The sequence below is a fragment of the Channa argus genome, chromosome 5, assembly GCF_033026475.1.
Source record: "Channa argus isolate prfri chromosome 5, Channa argus male v1.0, whole genome shotgun sequence".
Taxonomy (NCBI): Eukaryota; Metazoa; Chordata; class Actinopteri; order Anabantiformes; family Channidae; genus Channa; species Channa argus.
In genome coordinates, this window is record NC_090201.1 from 10,530,834 (window position 1) to 10,556,171 (window position 25,338).

General features: G+C 38.7%; 4 protein-coding genes across 9 annotated transcripts in view; all 4 read right to left on the reverse strand.

The window, feature by feature from the left end:
• Window positions 1–335, reverse strand: part of LOC137127043 (MICOS complex subunit mic25a-like) — a 51,919-nt gene extending 51,584 nt beyond the window's left edge. Inside the window, exon 1 of one of the 2 annotated variants that reach the window (XM_067503369.1) lies at window positions 102–335. In XM_067503369.1, the coding sequence (XP_067359470.1) occupies window positions 102–185 (84 nt within the window). In that variant the 5' untranslated portion in view covers window positions 186–335. The remainder of the gene's footprint in view (window positions 1–101) is intronic. The other variant, XM_067503370.1, reaches the window with a different exon arrangement.
• A 269-nt stretch (window positions 336–604) lies between these two features.
• On the reverse strand, window positions 605–6,885 carry tpra1 (transmembrane protein, adipocyte asscociated 1). The gene is made up of 11 exons (XM_067503367.1): window positions 6,728–6,885; window positions 5,620–5,803; window positions 5,284–5,416; window positions 4,948–5,034; window positions 4,408–4,480; window positions 3,924–4,003; window positions 3,692–3,802; window positions 3,541–3,601; window positions 3,233–3,335; window positions 2,715–2,795; window positions 605–2,613 (listed from the first exon to the last, which is right to left on the reverse strand). Exons 2-11 carry the CDS (start codon window positions 5,790–5,792, stop codon window positions 2,343–2,345), a joined length of 1,173 nt encoding a protein of 390 aa, XP_067359468.1. The 5' UTR covers window positions 5,793–5,803; window positions 6,728–6,885; the 3' UTR covers window positions 605–2,342.
• An 870-nt stretch (window positions 6,886–7,755) lies between these two features.
• Window positions 7,756–10,539, reverse strand: trim107 (tripartite motif containing 107). Its single transcript, XM_067503366.1, has 2 exons — window positions 10,392–10,539; window positions 7,756–9,528 (listed from the first exon to the last, which is right to left on the reverse strand). The coding sequence occupies exon 2, from the start codon at window positions 9,515–9,517 to the stop codon at window positions 7,958–7,960; it is 1,560 nt and encodes a 519-aa protein (XP_067359467.1). The 5' UTR covers window positions 9,518–9,528; window positions 10,392–10,539; the 3' UTR covers window positions 7,756–7,957.
• Window positions 10,540–10,871: 332 nt separating this feature from the next.
• Window positions 10,872–23,773, reverse strand: LOC137127039 (phosphatidate phosphatase LPIN2-like). Of its 5 annotated transcripts, none has more exons than XM_067503362.1 (20): window positions 23,716–23,773; window positions 19,727–19,927; window positions 19,525–19,620; window positions 19,175–19,446; window positions 18,956–19,048; window positions 18,704–18,815; window positions 17,764–18,583; window positions 17,552–17,651; window positions 17,280–17,467; window positions 17,081–17,174; window positions 16,908–16,977; window positions 16,712–16,798; window positions 16,068–16,126; window positions 14,912–15,062; window positions 14,657–14,805; window positions 14,419–14,505; window positions 13,698–13,850; window positions 13,302–13,416; window positions 12,249–12,352; window positions 10,872–12,069 (listed from the first exon to the last, which is right to left on the reverse strand). In XM_067503362.1, the coding sequence occupies exons 2-20, from the start codon at window positions 19,916–19,918 to the stop codon at window positions 11,925–11,927; spliced, it is 3,087 nt and encodes a 1,028-aa protein (XP_067359463.1). In that variant the 5' UTR covers window positions 19,919–19,927; window positions 23,716–23,773; the 3' UTR covers window positions 10,872–11,924. The 5 variants fall into 5 exon arrangements, with proteins under 5 accessions (XP_067359463.1, XP_067359464.1, XP_067359465.1 ...); XM_067503363.1 differs by lacking the exon at window positions 23,716–23,773 and adding an exon at window positions 23,184–23,696; XM_067503364.1 differs by lacking the exon at window positions 23,716–23,773 and adding an exon at window positions 22,655–23,138.
• Window positions 23,774–25,338: the final 1,565 nt, after the last annotated feature.

Below are 25,338 nucleotides of genomic sequence, written 5' to 3' on the forward strand. Positions count from 1 at the left end.
ATTAAGCCGTTTTAGTTTATTCGCTATGAGCAATACATAGCGATTGTCGACTTTTAAAAGACTTAACTGCTATAGCTAACTTGGGTTATATGTAAGGTTACCTTCACTCCTTCAATTACTGTGACCTTTTCGTTTTCGTCCAGTCCGAATGACACTTTCCTCGCAGTGCTTCCATTTCCTCCCATTTTGGGCAGCTGTCGGTAAGTAAAAACCCGATAAGTAAAAAGCTAAATACAATGGCTGTTTCGTTTTATGAGAGGGGACACATGAACGAAAAGGCGACTGCAGTCTCCGCCACAGCGCCCGGTGGTCTAAATACTACAAGAAAGGTCATTCCTGCGCTGCAGTATCATCAAAGCTCATTGGCTGGATGAAATAAATCGGGCGAATGATTCACGGTTGTATATGCCCGTGCACTAAGGGCTCATGGGAATTGTAGTTAAATTCATGTCTGACCTGGTTTGACGGTGGCTTTTTATGTCAAGCCGAGGATAGAAAAGCAAAGATTCAACATAACAGGATATAGTCATATATGCAACACGAGGAACTACTTTTGTTTTAAAGGCTTTATCCCAGAATGCATCTCACACACACACACACCAAATGAAAGACTCCATGGTTTATTCTGGAATGCTCAACACACTGCATTAAACTTGGATGATTATACAATCAATGCACCTAAATTTAAAGGCAAATTACACAATTGACAAAATGATTTTTACCACCAAACATTTTTTGTATCAACAAGAGTGTACTTCAATCCCATAAACACACATTGTTAATTTATGTCATAAAATAGCAGTTTGATTTCACCATTAATGTTCTGCAAGTACTCCAAGTAATACAATGTTTACCAGTGCTCAAATATGATATAAAAATTGGGGAAGGTTGTGCAAGGAAGGGCATCCGGCGTAAAAACCGTGCCAAATCAACAACATGCAGACAAAAGATCCGCTGTGGGCCCTAAACTCACAGGATGAGCCAAACGGAACAAAAAATAAAAAATAAAAAAAAAAAGGGCTCAAATATAAAATTTTCATGTTAGGTAAATACTATGATTTCTTAACAGCAACCTGACATTTCCTGCATACAGGTCACCAATATCTGAATACTGCTAGCTTAAATACAGTACATTCATACCAAATCTATATTGTTTTTCAGTGTCACTGACACTGTCTAAAATTAGCCATGTTTTGTGTTTCTGAACCCCTCGGAAAAGTTATCTATATAATGGAATTGTATCAATAACAGTTTGATATCGTAAAATTGCGACATACTGATCTAATTTCAGCACTTGTAATAACAATTGTGAAAACTTGGAAAACAGAAAAAAGATGTGAGGAGCAAAACAAACGAAAAACTGCAAATGCAACTACTTTGTAGTAGACAAAGCCGAATTAAGAATGTGGCAAAGAAAAAAGCTTCTCTGAAAAGAATATACAAAGTAAGTGTAACACTTGTTTACTGACTGGAAGAGGAACAAATGTGCTTTCAGTAGCAGGAATTATTAATCTGGTACAAGAATTTCAAGCAAAAGCAGAAATAAATAAAAGAGGAAAGAAATGGCTTATGCCTGAGGTGCAATTTAAAGAAGATCGAAGATTGTTGTGCCTCAGCCACTCCAAGCAATTGTGATTCTAACATGAATCCATTACCTGTATTTAGGAGATACAGAGTTCCTTTCATGGCAGTGAAACCCACCCATCACGTTTACAGGACAGGCAACACGTATTTTAGAAAACAAAGTACACCTATGTGAACAAATTAGCACTAGTCACTGCCCTGTAAAGACAGGTACAGTGGCACGGGAGTCACATATCTAATATAAGGCAGCAGATAAAATCAGTATGAAATTATGTTACTCAAAGCCTTTAGCGGGAATGTATAGATGAGGCGACAGTAAAGAATGTTGGGTTTTGAAGACTTGTGGGGTTTAAATCCTCAAATCATTGAGGATAGACCACGTGATGCTGGAAACAAGTTCGTAAGCTCGATTATTTAAAATCCTGTGCAACAGAATCAAACAGAAGTCTGCTGGGGCCACAATGAGGGACAGCGCTCCTAGTGTGGAGCTATAGCAGCATTGCACTCTGGCAACAGTGTTACAGAAGCAGTTGCTAAATTCACAGTCATTCAGATTATTGGCTAGCTACTCTCCTTAAGTGCCACTTGTTTACTCATCTTGGACTCCAAGGAACAACAAGACTACTCTTCCTTGGTGACCAACTGTTCAGCATTTTTTGGCCAACTCCTCTGATCACCATCTTACCTAAAAAGCTACCAACAACCTTCAAATCCAGTTTCAACACCATTTCTTTTTTGAAATTCTGCTCTTCACCCCATTACGCATTGATAGGTTTCCATCGATCAGCATCGACACTGTAAACGGTGCCTGACCCATAGGGCCCGGAGGCAACATCATCCAAGTATGCGCCAACAATACGTGAACTTCCAAGCCCAGAGCCATCAATCTGTGTGGAAGAGTAGAACAGACCCTGGTCAGTCAGTTCCTTACGGCCAAGGGTTGTAGCAACAGTTGGGGGAAGGTGGACATCACTTTCATCTGGCTCATCAACCTGTGACTTGTAGGAGAAAAGGATCTTGGGCTCAGAACTGTGGGAGAGAAGAAAGTAGTGAACTAAAGGAAGAAATCAACTGCAAGAAGTGTAACTATTCAACATTCTCTATATTTTGTACAATAAATATTTACATACCCGAAGAACCCTTTGAGGAATGTGACATAAATGAGTGGAGCAAATGTAGAAAAGTACAGGAAGGTGGTAACGTCGACGCAGCTGGTTCAGAAAAGAAAAAATAAGGCCAACTTTCAAACTGAGTAAGTCTCATTAAAGGTTACAAAGCAAATAGAGATGATCAGCATCAGACACAAAATGCTCATTTAACATGGAAATAGTTTTTATGCTGTCATTAATTGACTCATAGAATCCACCAAAAAAGTGAGCCATTCCCCCATTTGTAACTTAAACAGTTAGGTCTAAAAACCCCACCCACTCCAACTTCACAACGATGTTCTTAAATAATCTTTGTCCAATGTAAATCCAGTGCTTTAAAGCCACTTCTCCTCTAAATCCAAAAATCGCAACTTATATTTCTCCACTTTATACTTTAATCATTCAAACATAAAAATCCTATCCTATACATAGTTATATTATAAATATATTCTATACAGTTATATGTTTCTTCAGACAGCTTTAAGGAGAATAATACTGACCAGAGTCCCTCTATGATTCCAGCACACAGCAGAGCACTGCCCAGGCCCTGGACGAAGTTTAGTAAAGACAGGATGGCGGCATACATATAGAAACTTCTCTTAGCTAAACAACAGAGGACAAATGTATTCAACAATGATGTATCATCTAATGGTAAATAGCATATTAGAAAGTGCAGGATATCTGTCCAAATGTATATTTCCTATTCATCACAATTGTATCAATAACAATCTTAATCTTTTAACTTCTAAGATCCAGTTTCTGCTTTTTGCTGTTCTTTCCTGCTCTTAAATTAATATTTGTGACTTACATGGCAGAGATATCCTTTCCCTCAGTGGAGTTTTGGGCAAGATCACAATCAAAGAATACACCTGCAAAAGAAGAATATATTATTAACTGGCCATTATGATTTGTATGTCCTTGGTTAGGTTGTTTTTTCTGCAAAGAAACAGTTTACTGACCAGAAAGAAGAAGCAGGAGCTGGCCAACCAGAAGTGCCTTCCTCCATGGCCATAGATGTTAAAGTCCTTAGCTGACAGGTGACTGTCTGGATACAGAATCTCTAGTGCCCCCTGAAATGATGAATTACTTATTTTAAGTGAATGCACAAAAAACAACTTGACAAAAATTTCCTCCCACACGTTTTTCATTTCAGGTTTTGATATCACCTAACCTCTTATCATCTGTGGTTACCTGCGTGATGGAGTAGGCCAGGGCCAGCACAGCAGTGATAGCCAGGACACGCTTTATACTAGATTTGCTCTCTAAGTGACCTGATAAATGAATAAACAGAGGCTTTATTGAGAAACAGTATCTGTACAGACTTTGATTACATGCATAATCTGAGGGGGTCTAAATAAAACACACGAAGTGGGTTTAAGAAATTGTTTATTTGTTTATTGTTTATTTGCACCTTTTTATTTAGAATATGAAGTGGAGAACATACTGAAGTAATTGGGCTAGGAGGTTTTTTAAGGTTCGATAAATTATTAAGCTTTGGCTTAAACCCATTTGTTTTGGGTGTTATTGAGAGGATATCAAACATGATTAATGGGTCTATTGTAAACTGTCCACACACGATCGAATGTGTATGATTCATATACATTACAAGAGACATGTCATGTGAAAGGACACAGAAACACATAAACGAGAACTGAAACTAGTTTAGAAAACTAACCAAAAGCGAGTCCCAAGATGATAACGCTGAGCTCAATAGCCAGCAAGAAGAAACGGGTGATTTCCCACAAAACCTAAAGAGACAACAAACATCATCAGAATGCAGTGGGACAAAGCAGACTGGCTGTTTGTTGCAGTACATTTTGTTCCCAGAACAAATGCATGACCTTATGTCAGGCCACACACAAAAGCATTAGACACATGTGCATTTTTTCTTTAAAACAATGCGGCAATAGCAGTGTGCTATTGGTTCATTGCTGTAAACTCCATAGGGATCTTTTTGGTATGTGAAGAATGTGTTTCATTGAAAACTAAGCAGTGTGTTTTGCTTTATTTTAAAAATAGTAGCCCAAAGCAATGATATAAAAATATGGTATGCTTTTTTCTGAATAATAGATTCAGGCGAATCAGATTTACGCACATACTATGGAACCTATACATTTAAATCTGTTCTAATGCTTTGTTTTAAAACATGAATAAATAAACCTTTCACAAATTCCACATGTAGACCTGAGATATCATTCTTCATGTGCTCCCTTACTTTGTCTATAATGGTGGCAGCATTAGATGCACTGACAGTCATGGACACCACAGCCCGGGTGATTCCAACTGCTGCTACAACAAACACCTAAGAAATAGAGCAAACAACAATTTAGACAAAAGTAAAAGTAAAAAAGGTTGTAGATTTAGAGTTCCTAAAGTCTTTTAGGTGATCACTACCTCAATCAAATCCTGAGACCCTAAATAATTTGCTTAGATGAACAAGCAAGCAACCTAAAGTTATGGGCTGCTGCTATTTTTATTAAAAGATTTTAAACTGTGAACATGATAATTTAATTCATTTAATATACTGGTGTTTTCGCAGTTTGTGTCCTACCAGCAAGTAAAAGGTGACGAAGATTGGGCTAGAGGTGAGTCGAATCTTTGCCCTGGCTGAGGGTAACTTCCACATCAGGAACATAAAGAAGGCCACGTTAGGCACGAGCAGCAAAATGTCCCAGAAGCGCACCCTAGGGGAGTTTAATGATAGGAGAATGCCAAACGATACATTTGCCATTATCTGCAAAAATAGCTGATTCCAAGATATTTTGTTATTTTAAATTGTAATTTATTTCATTTATTCTATATTTCAAGCACAGTCATACATTTTTTTTCAAGACAGCATGTTATATGACCTTATTTGTAACTTTTAAATATTCCTTCTACTGGTTACCTGGAGTCTCTAATGTCTTCATACAGAACTTCCAGACATGTATGGGGCTTGGTGATGTTGGCTCCACCGTCAGGTTGCCAAGTTGGGAATGCTGATGTGTTCTCCCATTGTCTGGGTGAAATACTGCCATTGTATTGGGAAAACCTAACCACAGCTGTCACTGTGGCTAGCATGGTGTCAGAGCCTGGGGAATGGGGACCAGTATGTAAGAAATTAATTATAATCAACCAAGGCCTAAGACAATCATTTTTTTCCCATTTTTATACATCAATGTTTACTCATTTTCTAAGACCTCTTTGTGAATTGGGTCCTTATAGAGAGCTTATTTTTGGTGGACTTCAGATAAAATTCCCACTGTTGTGTCATATAACCAAAGGCTTTGAGGTGAACGCTAACGTTGTGCTAGATCAGTGGACGATTTACTGGCTCCCCTGCCCCCATTTTAAAATCAACATTAAGTTATGTAATGAAATTGACTGCTATATCCATCGTGTGTCGTGTTAAATATAAAGTTCCAAGTGAACTAAAACTAATGTAATCCCGTTATTGTTTATTTACGCCAACTCAACAGTTGGCTCTCAAAATGTAAACATAAAGTAAACGTTACCTAATATGTCTTCAGTAAATAAATATGACAGGTCGTAATAAACTCTAGATGGTGTTCTGCAGTTGAGTAATTAAAAGAAATCGTAACGTGATGTTTATCACAGAGTAGCTCATAGGCTGTATATACATATTTATACGCAATAAACTATGTCTTACATATAGTCTTTGTAGGAACGTTAGCCTAACAACGCAGAACACTGGGGAAAATTCGGACCTTGGCTAACCCTGCTAGCTACTTTCAGTTTGCTAGCTAGCTGCCGTGATAAGACGGGTTAGCTACAGCTTAGATACAATTACGGCCTTTTCTTTTCCATCAGAGAAAAAGACAGTAATATGAGCATCCTAAAAGGAAATGAGGGTTGTTGGTTGATACCGAGTCTCAATGTTTAAAAGCCAAATGGCTCACGTTACCATCACAACAAACGTTAACCCTACTTGTATAAGTGCCATGGCCCTGAGCAAAAGTAAAGGCACTTCTAACAGACAAAAAATAATATCTTACCGATTCAACAGATGAATTTAAGGTACAACTGCTGTAAAAATGTTTTCGCTATCATACACACTTTAATCGAACAACAAATCGATCACTAATACGGAACATGGCTCTCATGGAGACTTTCGTTAACAAATTCCCCTTAAAGAGGTCAGCTGACACTTTCGCCTAAGTAGACGCCCAATTCTCGCGAGATGACATTGTGACGCTATATGCGTGGTACTGGTATTGGTTCATGACAGTTTCTTAAAGTCTGCTAAATGGATTGTTATAATGTTAATATATTTCATTAGAGATATGCCTCGATTCACACCTCTATTCTGCAAAATGTCAGCAGACTCATTCAAGAGAAATATATTTAGTTATGCTATATTTATCTTATAATATAAAGAGGTCATAGATGCACTTGGTGATAAGAATAAGTATAGAACAGCAGCAGAATTTTATAAATCTCTCTCTTCAGGCCCTTTTTTTTACATGAAGTTTTTGTAAACCATCTATACCCAAAAAGGAACAAAGATGCTCTCTTGGTGATACAATGATAATAATGATCACTGCTACTATTGAGTATTAGGTTCTCTTATTAAAGAAATACAGTCTGGCTTAATACAAAATAAACATAATTATTTGATTATGTTGGCTATTTTGGTCCACTCATATTTCATAATTCAATGGTTTATTTAGATTTACATGAAGCATTTAAGCAGTTTATTTTCCAACCTCTAAATACGCTGAAAATATAAATTTATTTGCTGACATTAAACACCTGTAAAACAACAGAAATATTTCTGTTACTGTAATTGGAAGATTTTACACAGTGGCTGTCTATATCTTCTTATTAGTTGGTCAGTTTCTATCTTAAACAAAATGAATCGCTTTGAAAAGTGTAATATGGAAGCTGGAGAAAACAAATTACTATTTGTCAGGCAGACAATACTCTATTTACAAATCAATTTCATGTAGTAAGTCTGCTTTTTACAGCATCCCTGTAAAAAGGAAGTTTCATTACATTAATTACAAAGAAACAGAACACAAGATACTCTCTAAACTTTATTACTGTTATTGACAAGCAAGTCAATCCATTTTGCTAAAAGGATCTTTCTTTAAGAGATATGGTTCCTTTAACAAGGGCTTACACAGTCCTAACTTTCAGACTTGACAGCAAAAAAAAAGAAAAGCTTTTCGATTATTTTTTTTCTTTGCTATAAAGTAAATATGATTTTCAGACTGTAGTTATGATTATGAATAAATCGTAACACGTGCTTTGGGGTGCCCTGACATCATCCTGTAGGCTAGGTGCACTGGTTCAGTGTGGTTGGCCTTAAACGTGTAAATGTGAGTCTTCCCACTGACAGGGCTGATGTTGTAGAAGCTCAGTCTGTGGGTCTTGAAGCACAGCTTGATCTCTAGCCTGCGGGACACTGTGGTCTTCTTCAGTGGCACGTCATGACCCTGCTCAAAGGCTGTCAACAGGTTGTTGAACCACATCAGACACCAGGAGCTCCGGCTGCTTTCCAGGGCAGAGGGCAGCCCACTGCGTGCTAGCTTGGCACTGTAGCAAAAACCAATGATCCACGGAGAGCCTTCGAGCTCTACCTCCCAGCAATGGATGCCTTCAGAGAAGCTCTGGGTGCTGAGGACTTGGAAGAAACTGGTAAACCTCTGTGGAGAGGATGGGTAGGGCTGTTTGGTGGCACTAAAAGTCACTGTCTTTAAGTCTTCTGAGAGAACAAGGTTGGGATGTGCCGTTTCAGGGTTAAAGGTCACCTCTGAAGGATTGAGGGTGTTCCGAAGAGAACGCTGAATCTCTCCAAGTCTTTCCCTCAGCTCAGCGTTCATGTTTTCCAGCTTGGGACAAGCTAGAGCCGGGTTGACTTTGGATTCAATGTGGTCTTCCTCTTCAATCGGTTTTGCCATTAACTGCTCGATGTGCGGTTGTAGAATCTGAAGCTCGCTGCTAAACACAGTCTTGTTATCTTCGGTCAACAGGGATTCAGCTCTGAGCACAGCCTGCCTCAGCTGCTTAGTCAGCTCAGAGGCTTGACTGACTCGACTGCATATACCAGCCTCACCTGGACCCAGCTCTTCTTGAATCACCTGTGCCACCTTCGCACAATAGCTCTGGGACAATTCCTTTATCTGATCCAACAGGTTGAATGCTTTCTCTCTCAGCTGAGTATTAGCTGTGGTCACCTCTAACTCCCATTCCTTATCTTTCTTCAGGACATCCTCAGCCATCTCCAACTTGAGGGTCAACTCTGTGACTTGAGATGCAAGTTTGAATTTAGGTTCCTCCATTTCCAATTTGGCTTTGCTGATGACTTGCTCTTGATCTGAAGAAAAGGGACACTCTGGGGATCCAGACACGGTTTGAAAGCCATACTTTACCTTGGATTTTGCATTCTCCTCCGAGCTGCCCCCAGCTGGTGCTAAGTCCTGTTGGTGTTTTGTGTTTAATGAATCTGTCACAGCCATATCATGACTATTGACCGTTTCATATGAACGGTTTGCAGTGGAGTTGGTCTTCTCAGCAGTGGCTTTGTACGTCTCCACCATATGGCACATTTTGATGCTTTTCACAAGGGCCTTGGTTCCCTGATATGCTGTCTGGCACTCAGGGCAGGTGTGGTGGTCAAGGCCTTCTCCCATAGTCTGAAGACAGGCAAAGCAGTAGATATGACTACAGGGAAGAGAAACTGGCTCAGAGAAGAGCTCCAAGCAGATGGGACAAGTAAGCTCCACAACAGACATTGCCGGACTCTCTTTGGAGAGGTTTGCTTCAGTCTCACTCACAGACATTGTGGCAGGTGCTGGAGAAGCAAAAAACACATAAGACCTCTGAAATATGTAATGTAATGTTCTGCTTATATTACAAACTATTATGAATGAATCAGATTAGTTTTATTTTTTGCAAATAGCATAAGCTTGGATGGATGAGTGTTTCTTTTATTAGCTGTTGAATTGTTTTGCTTGAATTCACCAAAGATCTAAAAGCAGCTTCTTCTAACAGCAGGTAGTAAATTCTAAAAATACAGAATCATTTCTGCTGCCCTAAATGTAATCTTACTAAACCTACACGAAAATCTGACCATGTTTCACGCATTAAATATCCTGTTTGCGACACCTCCCAAAGTCTCACAAAAGTGTAGTGGTAGTATGAACCATGGCCTTGCTTGCAGGAAACGACAAAAACCAGACGGTGTATAAACAAAGGAAAATACTACAGGCTGCTGGACCAGTTTCATCAACCCACGTCTATAAACAGGACGTATTAGTTGCAAGTGAATAATGGCCAATGGTCAAGCGCGAGGTCTTATAACAACGACGTTGTCGACCTTTAGTGCGTGTGTTTCCTAGTTTTAAGTTTCGGTTTCCAGAGAGCAGGCTTTCCGTGCGGTTAAACACCCGTCAGCAAATTTACACTGATAGGCTCATTGTGCTGCAGGGAAACTGTGATTTGAATCATTTGGATTACTTCCTAATAAAATGTAAAAAAACTAATCACACTTTAGTATTCATAAGCGCTCGTTTATCACTTAGTGGGTCATCACTTAAACAACGAGTGATACGCCCCCACCCAAACACTTACACTCAAGCTAGCCTAACGTAACATATAGTGAGATAATCTGACATTATTTTCACCTCAAGTCTTGGTTCAGAATTAAAGACTTACCTATGGCAACAGTGCTGTCCGGTGTCTACACTTCCTGTTCAGGTAGAGTCAATAAAGCGCCTTGACGCAGATGATCGTCGGCCAGATCCCGTTACGCCTTTTCTAAACACCATCATTCGTCCCACTATAACTCAGATACTGCAACACGTTTCAACCTGACTTCACGTCTACACCAAACCCACACTATCTTACAAAATTCATGCACACACTTTATTTGCATATTGTTTAAACTGTTCAAAATATTATTTATTGCAAAACGATATAGATTATTAAAAGACATACACAAATCTATGTAGTGATAGCAATTTTTTTCTGCATGCATTAAAAAAAAAAAAAGGAATTTCACGTTAAAACTGGAAGACAAAAAAAGTCATTGTTTTAAAATATTTCTAAACAATTGGTTTCAAAAGTAGCAGCAAAATTTTCAGCTCCAATGGATCTCTACACATTTGAATAGAAAAATCTGTGCAATAATAATGATATTGTTTTCTTATAGTACAATGGCAATGTAGCAACGACACCAATGACAACCACCAAGATGTCATCTCAAATTAGTCAGGCTGACCCACCTCCCCATTCATGTAGTGTATGACCTTTGCTAAACCTGGTAGCAGAGCACTTTACACGAAGACGTGTGAAATGTGCTTCATGTAGTTTCACAATAATCACCAAATGCACAGATCCACTTGTCATTACGGTGCTCATGTATTTAACCATACAAATGTTATGATAGCTTAAGACCAAATTCTACTCTGCATTTGTCTTCTATTTAGCCGTGCATTAACTGTAGTTTTTTTTTTTTTTTTTTTTTTATACGGACATCTAAGAGGTTTTTACACCTGAAGCACATATAAGAGTTAAACCATCCCAAGAATTTGTTATACACCCCTTTAATATATCTCCACACCATATTTTTGATTGGTACATGTATCTATAAAAACTTCTTCTCACAACACTAAAACCTAATGATGTTCTTTGTTCTTAATAAGACACAAACACAGTCACTCAACCTCAACACAACAGGTGTGTGTAGTAGCTACGTGTCCCTGGGTATGTTTCAATTAAGGCCATTAGTTTTGGCGTTTGCAGGACTTAGGCATCACTTAATCCCTGTCTAATATAGCTAAATTTCTTTACAAAAGGTATATTTGGTCCATTTGGTTCAGCTAAAATATGCAACAGTGTAACGCCATCTATTCTAATAGCTACTTAAATTTATACTATTGAATAACTACGATACTGGTAAACACTATAAAAAGCAATTTTTGTCAGATATAAAAGGTTAAGTATTGTGCCATGGTCAATGTAGAATCACAGGCGGAGCGCTATATAATGGTTTACACCCCTTTTTTTTAAAACGCATGTCTGTGCATATTATGACCTACTTTGGCTTCATCTTTAGGTTCCAGTTTAATCAGTGGCTCATAAACAGGCTCAACAGTTAGCAGAACTATCAAAGGCAATAATTAGGCATGCTGGGGGGGGGGGGGGGGGGGGGGGGGGGAGGGGGGGGGGGGGGGGGGGGGGGGGGGTTTACAGCAGTGCATTCAGATCCACTTCTGGCAGAGGCTCTTTCCAATAGGAGAAACTGCTGTACTCAGGGCAGTCAAAGGCTGAGGATGTGCTACTGTGAAGTGCAGGAAAGAAATGCTCCACCATTTCACTGAGGTGGCTGTACCTACAAAACACATACAAACACAGTTTCAGAATTGTTCAGTAATATGTGAACCCACGTGCGTGGAGTGTGGGCATTGATATCTGCCTTTATTGATACCACAAGGAATCATCAATATCAGATATAGATTTATAAACTCAAAAGTTGTTCACCGTCCTCTCCGTGATGTGTTGTGCACTTACGATGACTTGTTTCCTTTAGTCTTCTCCTGCATAAGCTCTCCTTTTGGGTTGACAGTGAATATCCTGGTGTCAGGCACACCAATCTGCTTATAGGCATAAGCATCCTGCAAAAGTGAAGACAGCATCATAATACAGAAACAGAGAGGGGTTTCAGTATCATTTTAACATTTGTTATATCTACAGTGCATTCAGAAAGTTTTCAGACCCCCTCACACCCTTATAGTACAGTACAGCAAATAATTTTTCCCCTCATCAATCTACACTCAGTGCCCCATAGTGAAAAAGTGAAAACAGAATTTTAGAAATGTCTGTAATGTCTACTCAGTCAGCGTGACCATTGGGTTCTTGGTTAACTGTCTAACTAAGGTCCTTCTGGCCTAATTGCTCAGTTTAGCCTGGGCTCTTGGCAGAATCCTGGATTTTTGTAGCCTTCCCCAGATCTCTGCCTTGCAATAATCCTATTGTGCATGCAGTTCTATTGACTTCATGGTTTTTGTTCAGGTATAGTGTGCATTGTCAGCTGTGAGGACTTCTATAGAGAGGTGTGTGCCTCTCAAAATGATGTCCAAATCAATTTAGTTTACCACAGGTGGACTCCAGTCAAGGTATAGAAACATCTCAGCAATGATCAAGGGAAATAGGAGGCATTTGAGCTTAATTTCTGAATACTTACGTACATGTGATATTTCAGTTTTTCCTTTTTAATAAATTTACAGACATTTCTAAAATTCTGTTTTCACTTTGTCATTCTGTCATACATTTTGGCGAGTGTAGATTAATGAAAAATGTGAATTTAAACAAGTTTAGTATCAGGCTGCAACATAAAATTCAGGGGGTCTGAATGCCTTATACGTATACTAAAATGAATATTTGTCTGTTATCTATAATAATTAGCTTTATTTCTACCTGCTATTAACAGATCAACACACTTAAATAATAGCTATGCATCTTTTCCCTTTTCCCATTATGTACTAGTTAAGGAATATTCTAGATGCTAAAATGACTATCATATATGCAAATTAACAGCTGGAAAAACACTGCAGTGTTGCTTACATTAGTTCTGTTACCAAAGGCCGCGTAGAAAGGTTGTCTCTGTCTGCCGAACAGCTCTTTGATGTCACCGAGGCAAGCAATTTTAAACACCTCTGGCTTCTTCTCTATTACCTCTCTGCATATAGTAGACAAACAGTTAAGTGTGAAAAGAATGAACTGTTCAGGGTTCTTGCATATATTTACATTTCATACAGTATAACAGGATTAGTGTTTACTGAGTCCCAGTTTGAGGATGAGTGGCCTCTGGAGGACAGCAGTTGAATTACTTTTAGTGTAGGGCTAATTTCATTAGATATATGCAGAGAAAACATAAGAACTAATATCCCACATACTGTGATTATTGTGCCACATTCTTAGTAGAGCACATATAGTAGATTAATGGCATGTATTTGTTACCTGTGTAGTGCTGAGAAGAGGCTGCTAGGAGCTAGCAGCACAGGGCCTTTAGGAAGGACAGTGCCTTTGTCGTTGACCCACTGTAGGTAGTTTTTAGTGATTGCAGCCATACCTATAGCTCGCGCTGAACAATACAGGAACTTATAGCCATTTCTGCAATGAAGAGACATCCTTATTTGCATTATAGTTTAACAAACTAGAATTAGAAAGTGTACTGTATCCTGATTCTACAAAACTGTGACAAGAGATTAATTATTTGAACAGAATTAAATCTTTTTTCAATTAATTGACCAGCTGAATTCATCAAAAAAAAGAAAAAAAGATGACAAACAAGGAAGCAGTGTTCCCTTTAAGCTGTGCGCATGCGCAATTGTGCACTGCTGACACGGTCTCCGCGCACAGAAAATCTGCTCGGCGCACCAAAAAAATAAAAATAAGAAAAATTCCAACACATAACGATTTACTCTGTGGTATTTTGCAATGTGATTCAGTGAGTGAGTATTCGAACAGAACTGTAAATGCTGTAATTTAATTATTTGAATAGACCATGTAACTTGGATGTATGCGATTCTGGCAATCCAGATTACACAGTCAGCCGTAACTAATGTGATATGTTTTCACTTGTTATAGTGCAAGTCATGTGACTAGATGTTCTAGTCTAGAAAAACTGAATAAAAAAAAAAAAACAGAGTTTTTTAGTTTTAAGAAGAATCGCACATACTGGTGTATTTTGTGGTAGAGTTTGGCAATGTCTTTATGTGTCCAGTCTTTTCCAAACTGAGGCAGAATATGACCCAGAGCATCAGACCTGAAGAGACAGAAAGTCAAGACTAATTATAATACTGTAATAATGTAAGATTACACATTCTACACAAGTCACTCAGTATGAACAGTCTGGTATCAACAAGTTTATTAGACTACAGATTCTATTGGTTGCAAAGGAAGATGGTTGTTTTTACCTAGTGATGGTGCCATCTATGTCTGATATGATGACGCGGTCCTCCCAGTTCCAAAGATAGATGGCGGCCTCACAGCGACAGGTCCCTTGATATTGTGTGGTCACACTGAACACCACCTTGTTGGCTCCTTCACAGAGATTTAATTGCTCCTGAATAAGCGTGAGGACAGAGATAGTACGGTGTTGAGTAGACAATGAAGAAATATAGCTGAAACCTTTGTGTTAATATCTGAACCCATACATGAGCATCTCTTACTATCTGTTTAGAGGTCAAACGTAGTGATTTGCGGTACATCTGGGTGATACACTGTGTGGTGCTAAGAGTCTCTGCTGATACGCTGGATGGAATCATTGCTTTTCGGCCAAGCCCTGCTGCCTCATCGCTGTCGATGTCATCCAGTGTGGCTCTGGTGAAAGGACATATACAAATACATATATCAACCGACTGTGATTTTATTAGGTGGATTTATGAGTAGTTTTTGACAAGAGAAATGATATGGTGATTAGTACTTTTTATCTGTATCATTATTATGCAAAAAGGCAAATGATAGACCCACTTACAAGAAGAGATATCGATTTTTGGGGTATTGCACAATATACAATGTGCAGCAATCAGTGGGCTGCTGTTAATGTACTGAAACTTCCAGGAGAGCTTGAATGTCTTCAAAAATTACTGCTAAAAACTGTGCATGGTAATTCCCTGATGTTTTTGATGAAAGTAGGGGTAAAGGGGGATAATAGACAGATGCTTTTCTATTGTAAAACCCATCTGTAGAATGGCCTAAAAGTTGGGACAACACACAAAACAAATTACTGTCACAGAGGCTTTTTAGCACTACCAAGTGCTAGCAACTGTCAACTGTTTCTTTCCGTTACAATCCACTGACTGTTAAACTACACAATGCAAGTTTGATTTTATATAGAAAATACCTGACTTAAAAAAATGCAAATAAATTAAACATTGTTGATACTTTATTACATTGTGTGTTGCTGAACATAAGGAGCTTAGCAATTCCAAGCTATGAGATATACATAAATTGCAACAACTGAGGTTGTTCTACTTCCTTACTGTTATCTCTGCGATTGTGTGGGATTCTTAGAATTTAGTAGATGTGGCAGATAGAAGAATTGACATTTACTAAAAAAGTGACATTTGGATGAATATAACAAAAGTTAATGAGGTCTAGGACATATTTATTTGTACACGTACAAATCTTTTATTCTTGGTTAATTATTTTTAATAACTTGTTTTAATTCTTCAGACTAAACAAGGCTCAAACATAAAAAAAAATTTAAAAAATTTTAAATGAAACATGAAAAGTTTCTGAACCGGGGCCAACTGCAACAGAGCATATACAATAGAGTTGTATAAGGTAAATTGTGTTAGAGCCTTTCTTAGTCAGGCGACTTACTTTACTGTGGAAGAAACACTTGCCAATGGGTCCGCTTGCCCCTCCTTTGAGGGTTTTTGCTGAAAAACAAGGACGTTACATTCAGCAGCAGCATTCTAAAACATATTAAAAATTGCGTTTTTTGTGCAAAAACATAAAAAACAAACTACTCATCAAAAACAAAACAAAAATTAAAAAACAACATTCTTTATCTTATGACTTATACTGACGGAACATAAACCAACCCCAGCTAACAAGAGCACACCTAAAGACTCTAGGTACAACACAAGGGATGGATTTGCAAGTCTAAACATCAATGATTAACCATTTAGGGCGAATTCACCAATTTTCAAATTGCTTTCTATGGCTTTAATCTAGGGTGTAAATGTACATCAATGATTTAAAACGCCCCTCTGATGTTCTGGAGAAGCAGGTTGAACATGGTTACAAACTCCATAGTGTGGGCAACAAGATGATATAATCTGAACTGAAGGTGATGTCATCTGGAGGTGTTTTTAAGATAGAACCAGATACATATTTTAATGTAGAGAGGTCAGAGGGAACTTTAATGGTTTTCATTTACATATACTTCTCAAACTAGAACCAAAAGAAGCAAGTTCAGTATCAGTGAAGGTGTCCTTTAACCTGAGTTACTGAGTGTCTACCTGGTTGTCCATGTCTCTTCTTCTCCAAAACCACCAGCGTCCAGACTTTTTAGGCATCTTGTCCTTCACCAGCTGCTCTATTGTACTCTGTTTCACACGCACACCCACACACACCGACCCACACAGCAAAACTAGATATTATAATGCATTATGACTTTACATTATTGCAGTCACATTTCCAAACAAGCAAAATTACCTTAGGCAGGTTTTTTTGGAAAGCTGTCATTGACAACACCATTGGAGCAGCCACTGCCCAGTTATAATAGCTGTAAAAGAGATGAACAAACATAAACACACATATAGATAATTTGAGTATTTTCAGGACACTGTTGTAAATGGTGATAGTATAAACATGTTTTTCCCTCTTACTTGGAGTTGATGCAGACAACAAGACTAGGATCCTCAATGATTCCTGGATTTTGGGCAAAATCCTGGTATGTCACAATGTGCTTCATGAATTTTTCTGGAAAAGAGCATAAACAATATGATGACCGATTTACCTCCACGGGAAAAGTGTTACTAACGCATAACACACAGATATGTACATACAGTATTTAATCACACTTACCTTTGGTGATTTGACTGGTGTCACCCTCTTGTCCACAGAGGGACAAGCTGACATCCATGTTGTAGGAGGTAGAATCAGACAGGTACTCTGTGCCACTATCCATGACTGCGCTGCCCACAGACTGAGGTGACTGGCTTCCTGAGCAGGAACCCGGTTCGGCCACATGCTGAAATGCTCCGTCTGCATCACTGCAGGCACAGGAGATATGAAAAAATAATAATTAATTTATCTTTAATTACTTATAAATTGATATCCATTATTCGTCTTTTTACCACTTTGGGAAGTAGAGCGCAGCCACTCCTGGGTCTAGCGTTGTCAGATCATCTAAGTAAATATCTGTTGGTCCTAGATGGTGATTACGTCTAGCTGTGACTGAATGACACAGAAAAGACTGGTTAACATTCACAAACTGACAAAAGGTGTCCTGTAAGGTAGATGTAGGTCTTTAAGTACAACAACATAAATGTTTAGATTGATGCTTCACCTTTCTTTTCCATCTTAGAGGATGCCTCAAAAGAGTTTGCTGCAGCAGTACATCTGATGCCATTGTCACTTATTTCTATTTTGGAGTCAGTTTTGTTGGTCAGTGAGACTCTGTTTGACCCATCCGTAACTCCATGTCCACCATCCTCTTCTCCTCCGTCAGCACAGGGCCCTGACCCACTGTCCTCTTCACCGACAGCAGCACTACTCAAACTCTGTTCTCTTGGTTTAGTTAAAGCAGCCAGTTGTTGTAGATTTAATGAGGCTATACGACTCGAACTTGTTCCTGTGACTATGCCATCTTCTCTTTGTTGTATGGTTTTTTTCTGGTCATTTTCTGGTTTGTTCCCACTGACTTCATTATTTTTACTAACTGTATCAATCACAGTGCTGACATGAGCAAAAGCAACTGTGCTTTCTTTGCTGTCAAGGTAATCACTTGTATTATTTGGACTACTGGAATAAGGAGAAAAGTCCCCCTTCTCCCCTTCCACTAATTTAGGTTTAAGCATTTGTGTCAAGTCCACCGCGGTCTTCACTGATGATGCATGAGACTCGGAGAGGTCACTGGGAGTGGAATGGTCAATGTGAAAGAGGTTCTCCTCAGAGAAAGGCAGGCTTTGTATCAGGTGACTATCCAGGTCCAAGGGGGGAGTCCTGGGTTGTGGTCTAATCACTGTTACGCTGCCCAGTCTGCCACAGCTAATGACAGGCTCCAAGTTCAGTTCAAAAGAGTCCTGTCTCTTTATGGTGCGGAAATGAGAAGTGCCTGAAGGGGAGATGTGCTGTAACTCCATTTGTGTTGTCTCTGACTGACACAGCTGTGAGAGTGAGGTCGGAGAGAACAATGTGAGACACTGGAAACTCTACTGCATAACTACACTATGGGCAGGTTGAAAAAGCACACCTACATATTTAAATGTGTGTGTGTGTTACCATACTGTGGGAAAGCGTCCCCAGTTCCACTGCATCTGAGGTCCCAAAGACTCCTGGGGTTTAACCAACAGCTCAGAGTCGCTTTTAGGAGAGGAAGACCGGCTGTAAAACACAGTGCTGGGACAGATACAAGGAGAGAGATACAAGAAAAACAGAGATTAACATGAGAATCTGAAAAAAATATTTTTGTGTACTGACAGTGATTATAACATCACAAACAAAATAATTAATTTAATCAACAAATTAACCTTGTTCACCTTTCTGAGGGTGACTGTTCTCCATCTGAGTGTGGATGCGTGGTCCCCAGCTCCTCATTTGGCTCCTCAGACATAGAGTAGTACACTGATTTACTAGAACACACACACACACACAATATCTTTTAAATATTGTGTTGACCGTAAGAAGTAAATACTGAACCACATATATAGTGATGTATAGTTCTGTTCTCTTTCAAGCTATGTGTTTTAATCACTGACCTGGCTTGTAATGCTGTGATGAGCTCCTCTTGAGCAGGACTCTCTTGTCCACCCACATCACTGTCTCTCTCCCATTCCTTCTCCCTTTCTCTCTCTTCTGATGAAGAGCTGGCACCTTCTCTCCAATTGGTGTCAGAACGCATACGTCTGCGACGGCGTTTCTTCCTGCGGTTGCCAGACCCAGCAATGGAGGTTCCTTCAGGGGTGTCAGCTGTTTCTTCAGGAAATTCAAGTGGAAGTGGAGAGGTGCACAGATGGGCTGGGACCTGGGCCTGAAGGGGAAAGTTTACAGGGATGATGAACCATTCGCCTTGTCAAAATAAGATTACTGTATTTATAACCAGTCTTACCGCCATGTTTTCATTTTCCTCCACAAAAAATGCTTCTCCATTATCACCCAGCTTCATGTGCAAGTCAACTGATTCTCCATTTATTTCAATGTCAACCTAAAAATCACATTAATAAATAACCAAAAGCAAACTATAAATAAAAACTGTGTAGCAACATAAAAATACTATAGTTCAATAATGTAAAAAAACAAATCAGACTTACAATTTTCTCCTTGGATCGCAGCACACCTAGCTTACCGAAGCGAACATGAAAAGGGGAGCACTGGAATGAGCCATCAGGCTGTCGCACCACAATGACATCGATCCCTCCGGTGAGCGTGGCAGGGTTAAGTCCACGGTACAGCTCCTTCACTGTCACAAACACCGTCTCAGCCAGCTGGCCCACAATATTCATGGTTTGGGACTTGGAGGAGAAAAAATTAAAATTAAACAAAAAATAAAAATAAAACACAAAGTGAGAACAGTAACGCTCAGTGGCATGACCGAAAAATGAAGGGTCTGTGTTCCGTAGTCTGTGGTTTTATCCTTGATACTTTCTTTCCCAATGTCAGCAGGATTCAGTCATAATGTAACCCAGTTAAAGATAAGCCACAGTTTGGTCATCCTGCCAAAAAGTTCCTTATAATATACACAACATGCTTATCAAACTTTTCACTTAGGTTAGCTAGAAACACAGGGGCATGTCTTAGAGGACACAAACTGACTCACTTCCCATTTTTGATAAAAAAAAAAAAAAAAACTGTCAGAATCTGCTCTTAAAAATGAATATGGGCCTAAGGCCAACAACTGGAATGTAAAATCAAAACCGCCAGTCATTTTTGCTACTCATGTTGATTGTGAGAAAAAGTTTACGTAGTGAAATTCCAATGCTAATATAGTGAAATGTTAGTGCTAAATCCTAAAGACTTACTGGCCCCAATAGTCTAAGCCACAAAGAGAAGTTTGAGACTAATGAGGATTTAAAGGTTCAAGAGTTAGTGATAGATTTCTGAGCATAGTATTTCAACTGGACTTGCAAGTCCCTTGCATACATAGATAGGAAAGTAGCTTGTAAAGCAAGTTTTAATGTTAGTAAGGAACAACTTAAATGAATGCTTTGATTCTGCAACAAACAAAAGAGTCAATACATATGTAGTCAATACATCATTTTGTTTAGATATAGGTAACAGAAACCAACGTAACCAAAATGTTTACATAACAAGATGTGGCAGCAGCAATCACACAAAGAGGCTTATTTATCATAACCCACTTTCATATTTAAGAAGAACAGACACTGTGATAGATCATGTAATACACACCTACACACTGAATTAAACCTGCTTTTAGCATCATCCCTGCTTAAGCAATCTTACCCACAGAGAAGGATGCAGATGTTCTTTCCCAGCCAGTCTGTGTCTTTCTGCCATATCCCACCACTATAAAGGCTTTTCCCAACATAGGAACTCAGGGATAACCTGAAGAAACATTTTCTCCATTTCCAGCAGAGTACTCCAGTCTACTTAATAGTCTTTTCAAGGCTTGGACTGCTCAACCGCAGCCCCCACATCTGTCTGTGTCGTTAAAGCTACATTTGGTTAGAGCTGAGATGTAGCTGTAAAAGGTTTATATGGATGATTATCCCAAGTGCTAATCTAAATCAGGACTTCCACTTGATCGGCAGAGATGGCAGCACTGTAGGATGCTCTGGTCTGAGCTAGGAAGCAAAATATAGCATCTCTGAGAGTATCCTGGTATTTTCAGGCACAAACTCATGCTTCCTCTCTCTCACACAATGTTACTGGCTCATACTCACTCTATATGCAGATGCCCTCTTGTCAACCTGAGTTCATACTTCTCTACTTGTGCTGCACATGACGGCCAGACCAGTAGTTTCTAAAAGGCTTGGACAGGCTATTCAAACACGTGGTATGAAAAAGCACATGCACACACAGTTTCTAGGCTTCACCACAGCTCTCTGGGTGAAGATGAAGGGACTCTCCAGCAGTCAGGATTTACCAACACAGGAATATCCCTCACAGACCTAGCCAGCTTGGGAGAAGTCAAGCTAATAACTTGCATTTTAATGGACATCACTGTGGTGTTAATGGAAGAGGACATGACAGTAAGGTAGGCCGAGGTAGAAAAACAATGTCATACAGAGAAGACAGAGTTTATGCCAGATTTTATATGCAGTAAAAAAGGGGGGGGAGAATTCTATAGTCTTCGCAAATAATCTAACTTTGTAATTGTCAAATGCAGTGTGTTGCTTATGGCATGCTGATGTGTGTTACTATTTTCTGTGCTCGTTCAGGCATTTGGATTCTTTGATACAGTATTTAGTGACAGTTGACTAAAAGTGCCAAGCAAGCTGTATTGTAAAAATCACAAAAATTGAGGGTAAAAAATGATCCCAGAAGAGAAAAACAAGCGGGTTAATAACTGATGTACAAAGATAAAAGGGTTAATGTGTCAACCTTGGATTCCTTTTCTGACATATTAAAAAAAAATTCTCATGCATATACCAGCAATGCAAATTGGCACAATCCAAGCTTTACCGCCTTTAAATTCATTTCAACTCTAGGGATGTCCAAGTACTAACATTTGAGTACCAATACAAGTACTAAACTGTTTTGTTAGTAGTAGGAATGGGTGGACAATAAAATTTTCATCAATCCACGGCCCAGTTAAGCTGACGGGAGACACAAAGTGACACTGCGGTCCAAATAGTAATGGGAACAAACCTGAAAACTACTTAAGACTTTCACAGACTGAACAATTCAGACTTTTACACAGTTTCCACCAACCATTACAGATTTCTAACCTCTGACCATCTGAAAGGAGCCCGCATTTAAGGTCTATATGTTCTCAGGTAAACATCACCCACAAAAGAAACCTTTCATAAACAAAGCAACTTTTACTGAAAAAAACAACAAACAAACAAACAAACTACAGATTGGGGCGAGATCCTGAATGAAGAGCCACAGAAAACACATACGTAGAGTCTTCAGAAGAACATGGAGACAAAATAACTTTGTAAAACAAATCAAACGTCAAGTAAAGTTTTAGGAGCTGTAGATCTCCTTTGGTTGTCACAAATGTCATGATGCTGTAGATACTAAACATGTTTATAATAATCTTTAGCAGAGCTTACGGTCTGTTTTACTCCTGTTGTTGTGGTTTGTCTTAAGGACAGCCAGTTTCACCACTGCCTGTCCTTGGTTTTGCATGCAGAATCTGCAAAGTTTTTTTGTGTACAAGTTTACAAGGCCAGTATAGGAGCCAACGTCTGATTCTGGTATTGGGACATCCCTAACTGAATCATATTCAAATTTAGACAAATTCTTCTTTATTAATTTATTTACTTGGCTAATTAACTTCAATCCTACTTTAATCTACTTTGTTGCGGATGCGTTTTTTGAAAATCTGCTAATTTAGTTTCATCACTAGATGACACAGTAGATTTCACACACTTTAATGTGCCATTTGTCTCTCACTTTCCCAATACTCGACTGATGAGGCCAATCTTGGTTTTTACGGAGTTTTGCCTTCAGGGAGACGTGGACGTGCATTACGCTAATGCAATGTCTTCATCATATGTAACATGTTTTCCTGACCCCTGTTGCACATCTCTTATCTCATATTTAATGATTACATAATATCAATCACCATCATTGATTTACTTGTATGAGGACAGGGATGGACAGCTAATGTGGGTACACTGTCCAGAACAACTGAATGAACAACAGAAATTTATTTTAGTTTTTTTTAAAATCCGTAATAACAAAATTTACATTTAAAGAAGTGTATTAAATATAAGCAAAATTGTCTAACACAGTCGAATAATTACAAAGTCTAATAACTTCCGCAACTATAGACTCTATAGCGTCGTTTAGTGTTATCGAGGAATCGATGCTTTAACACATTCAAGGAACCCGTTTAATGTAACGTTACTTGCCAATATTTTTAAGTTTTAAGTGACTCTGTTTAACACGCCATACATTTGCTGTTCAGGACTTCATTGAGAATGCGCTTGTTTTGGCAGACGATTTAGCGTTGAAACAACTTTGTGACTTTTCGAACGACGATGTGTACGTTACAGCAAACGACAAAGACCGTATAACTTTCCGTAACTCTGATTAGAGCAGCTGGATGTGTTCAGAAACAGCTCGTTATTTCCGTGTTGTTGATGAGCGTCCACAGAAGGGACATTACCTTTAGTGTTGCGCCTCACGATGATACAAACACCGTCCTGGACGCGTTCTAGTGTAATGCGCATGCGCAAAACACAAGGCGACCAGTCCAACAGCCAATGAATTGTCTGAAAATAAGGCGTGACGTCACCCGCCTTTAATGATAACATCTTAAATCCAGAAATCCTTTATCTGTTTTGCAAGGTTATAATTAGTCAGTTTCTCAACTGTCAGAAAGTGCGTTATAGGAAGCGGTGCTTCTAAAGCTTTGGCCTACTAAACCTTGCAAAGAGTTGTGTTAAATTAACCCTGAGTGCGGTCAAAATGAGAAAACTAGTACAAACTCTGCTCCTTCTGCATGCAGGTAAAAACTGCATAAAATGCATATCTGCATAAAACAATTCTCACATGCTACTTTTAAACACTGACAGTATCTCCATGTACATCTAAGGCGGCTTTTTATTAGAATTAAGTACAATGTGCTGCATGCTAAACATCCATTTTTATTGAATTCTATATTGTTGTATTTATTAATATATCTCTTTTTAGCAGATCTATTAATTGCCCAATTTTAGAACGTTTTCTGCTTGCTCTTACCAAGACGATGCTTATATATACATATAGGCCATTTGATAATAATAATTATTATTTTAAACATATGTTTTCTGTATGATCACAGGATGGTCTGCTAAAAAGTATTTGCTAATGCGTGACACATTATTTTTGTCTGAAAAAAAATGAAGAATTCTCATTATTTCATGAACTGATTTCTTAGTTTGACCCAGCAGAGGGCATCACTGCACCTGTATAGAGGCTCAGCCTGATCACACACAGGGCTCAGGTCTTTTGCGAGAAGGCCGCAATTTGTGTGTTTTATATTTTATAAAAAAATGTTTTGTTTTCAACATTAATAGAATATGCAATTAAACATATGAAGAGAATATGAAATATGAAAGACACAAACACAAAGATAAATATTAGGCTGTAATCTACGTTAAATAAAACGTTAAATAAAAAAGATTTCAGAGATGTTTATTATTACAGCTATATTGAAACTACACTAAAAGTTACTTTACATACAAAATAGACTTATATTTTGATATATTATACCTTTTAGATTGCCAAAATGGTTCATTTGTAATTAAAAGTTATACTGTACTCCTAAATGTAAATGCCCAATTAAGGAGGTGAAGATGTAACGCATTATATTAAAGATATTATATTTTTATAAAAAAGTGTGTTTAAATGTTAGGGCATGGAACTCTTCTTTGTATTCCATGTGGCTTTTTGACAAAAAATGATGGAGAGATATGTGAGCAACTACAAAACAGATGTAGCGTCCTTGTCGTAATATTAGGTGATGCCTGCACGTTCAGGCCCCAATGACCAGCTAAACTGCCTATTTAAGGAAACCTATAGTCTTGCAACAGAAACACTGCCTTTCAAATCTGCTCTGGATCTGCTCACAACTCTCTCCCATGTTTCCACTCTCCACCATACAGAGCTTCCTCTAAATGTTTAGGCCCTTTTTTTTCTAAATAAGGCAGCCTTATCGTAGTTCCTGTCATTTCTGCCTTTTTCCCAAACATCTCAAGCAGCGTCTGTGGCAGTAGCAGGCAGCAGCCTGTGCATTCTTTTGCCTTGT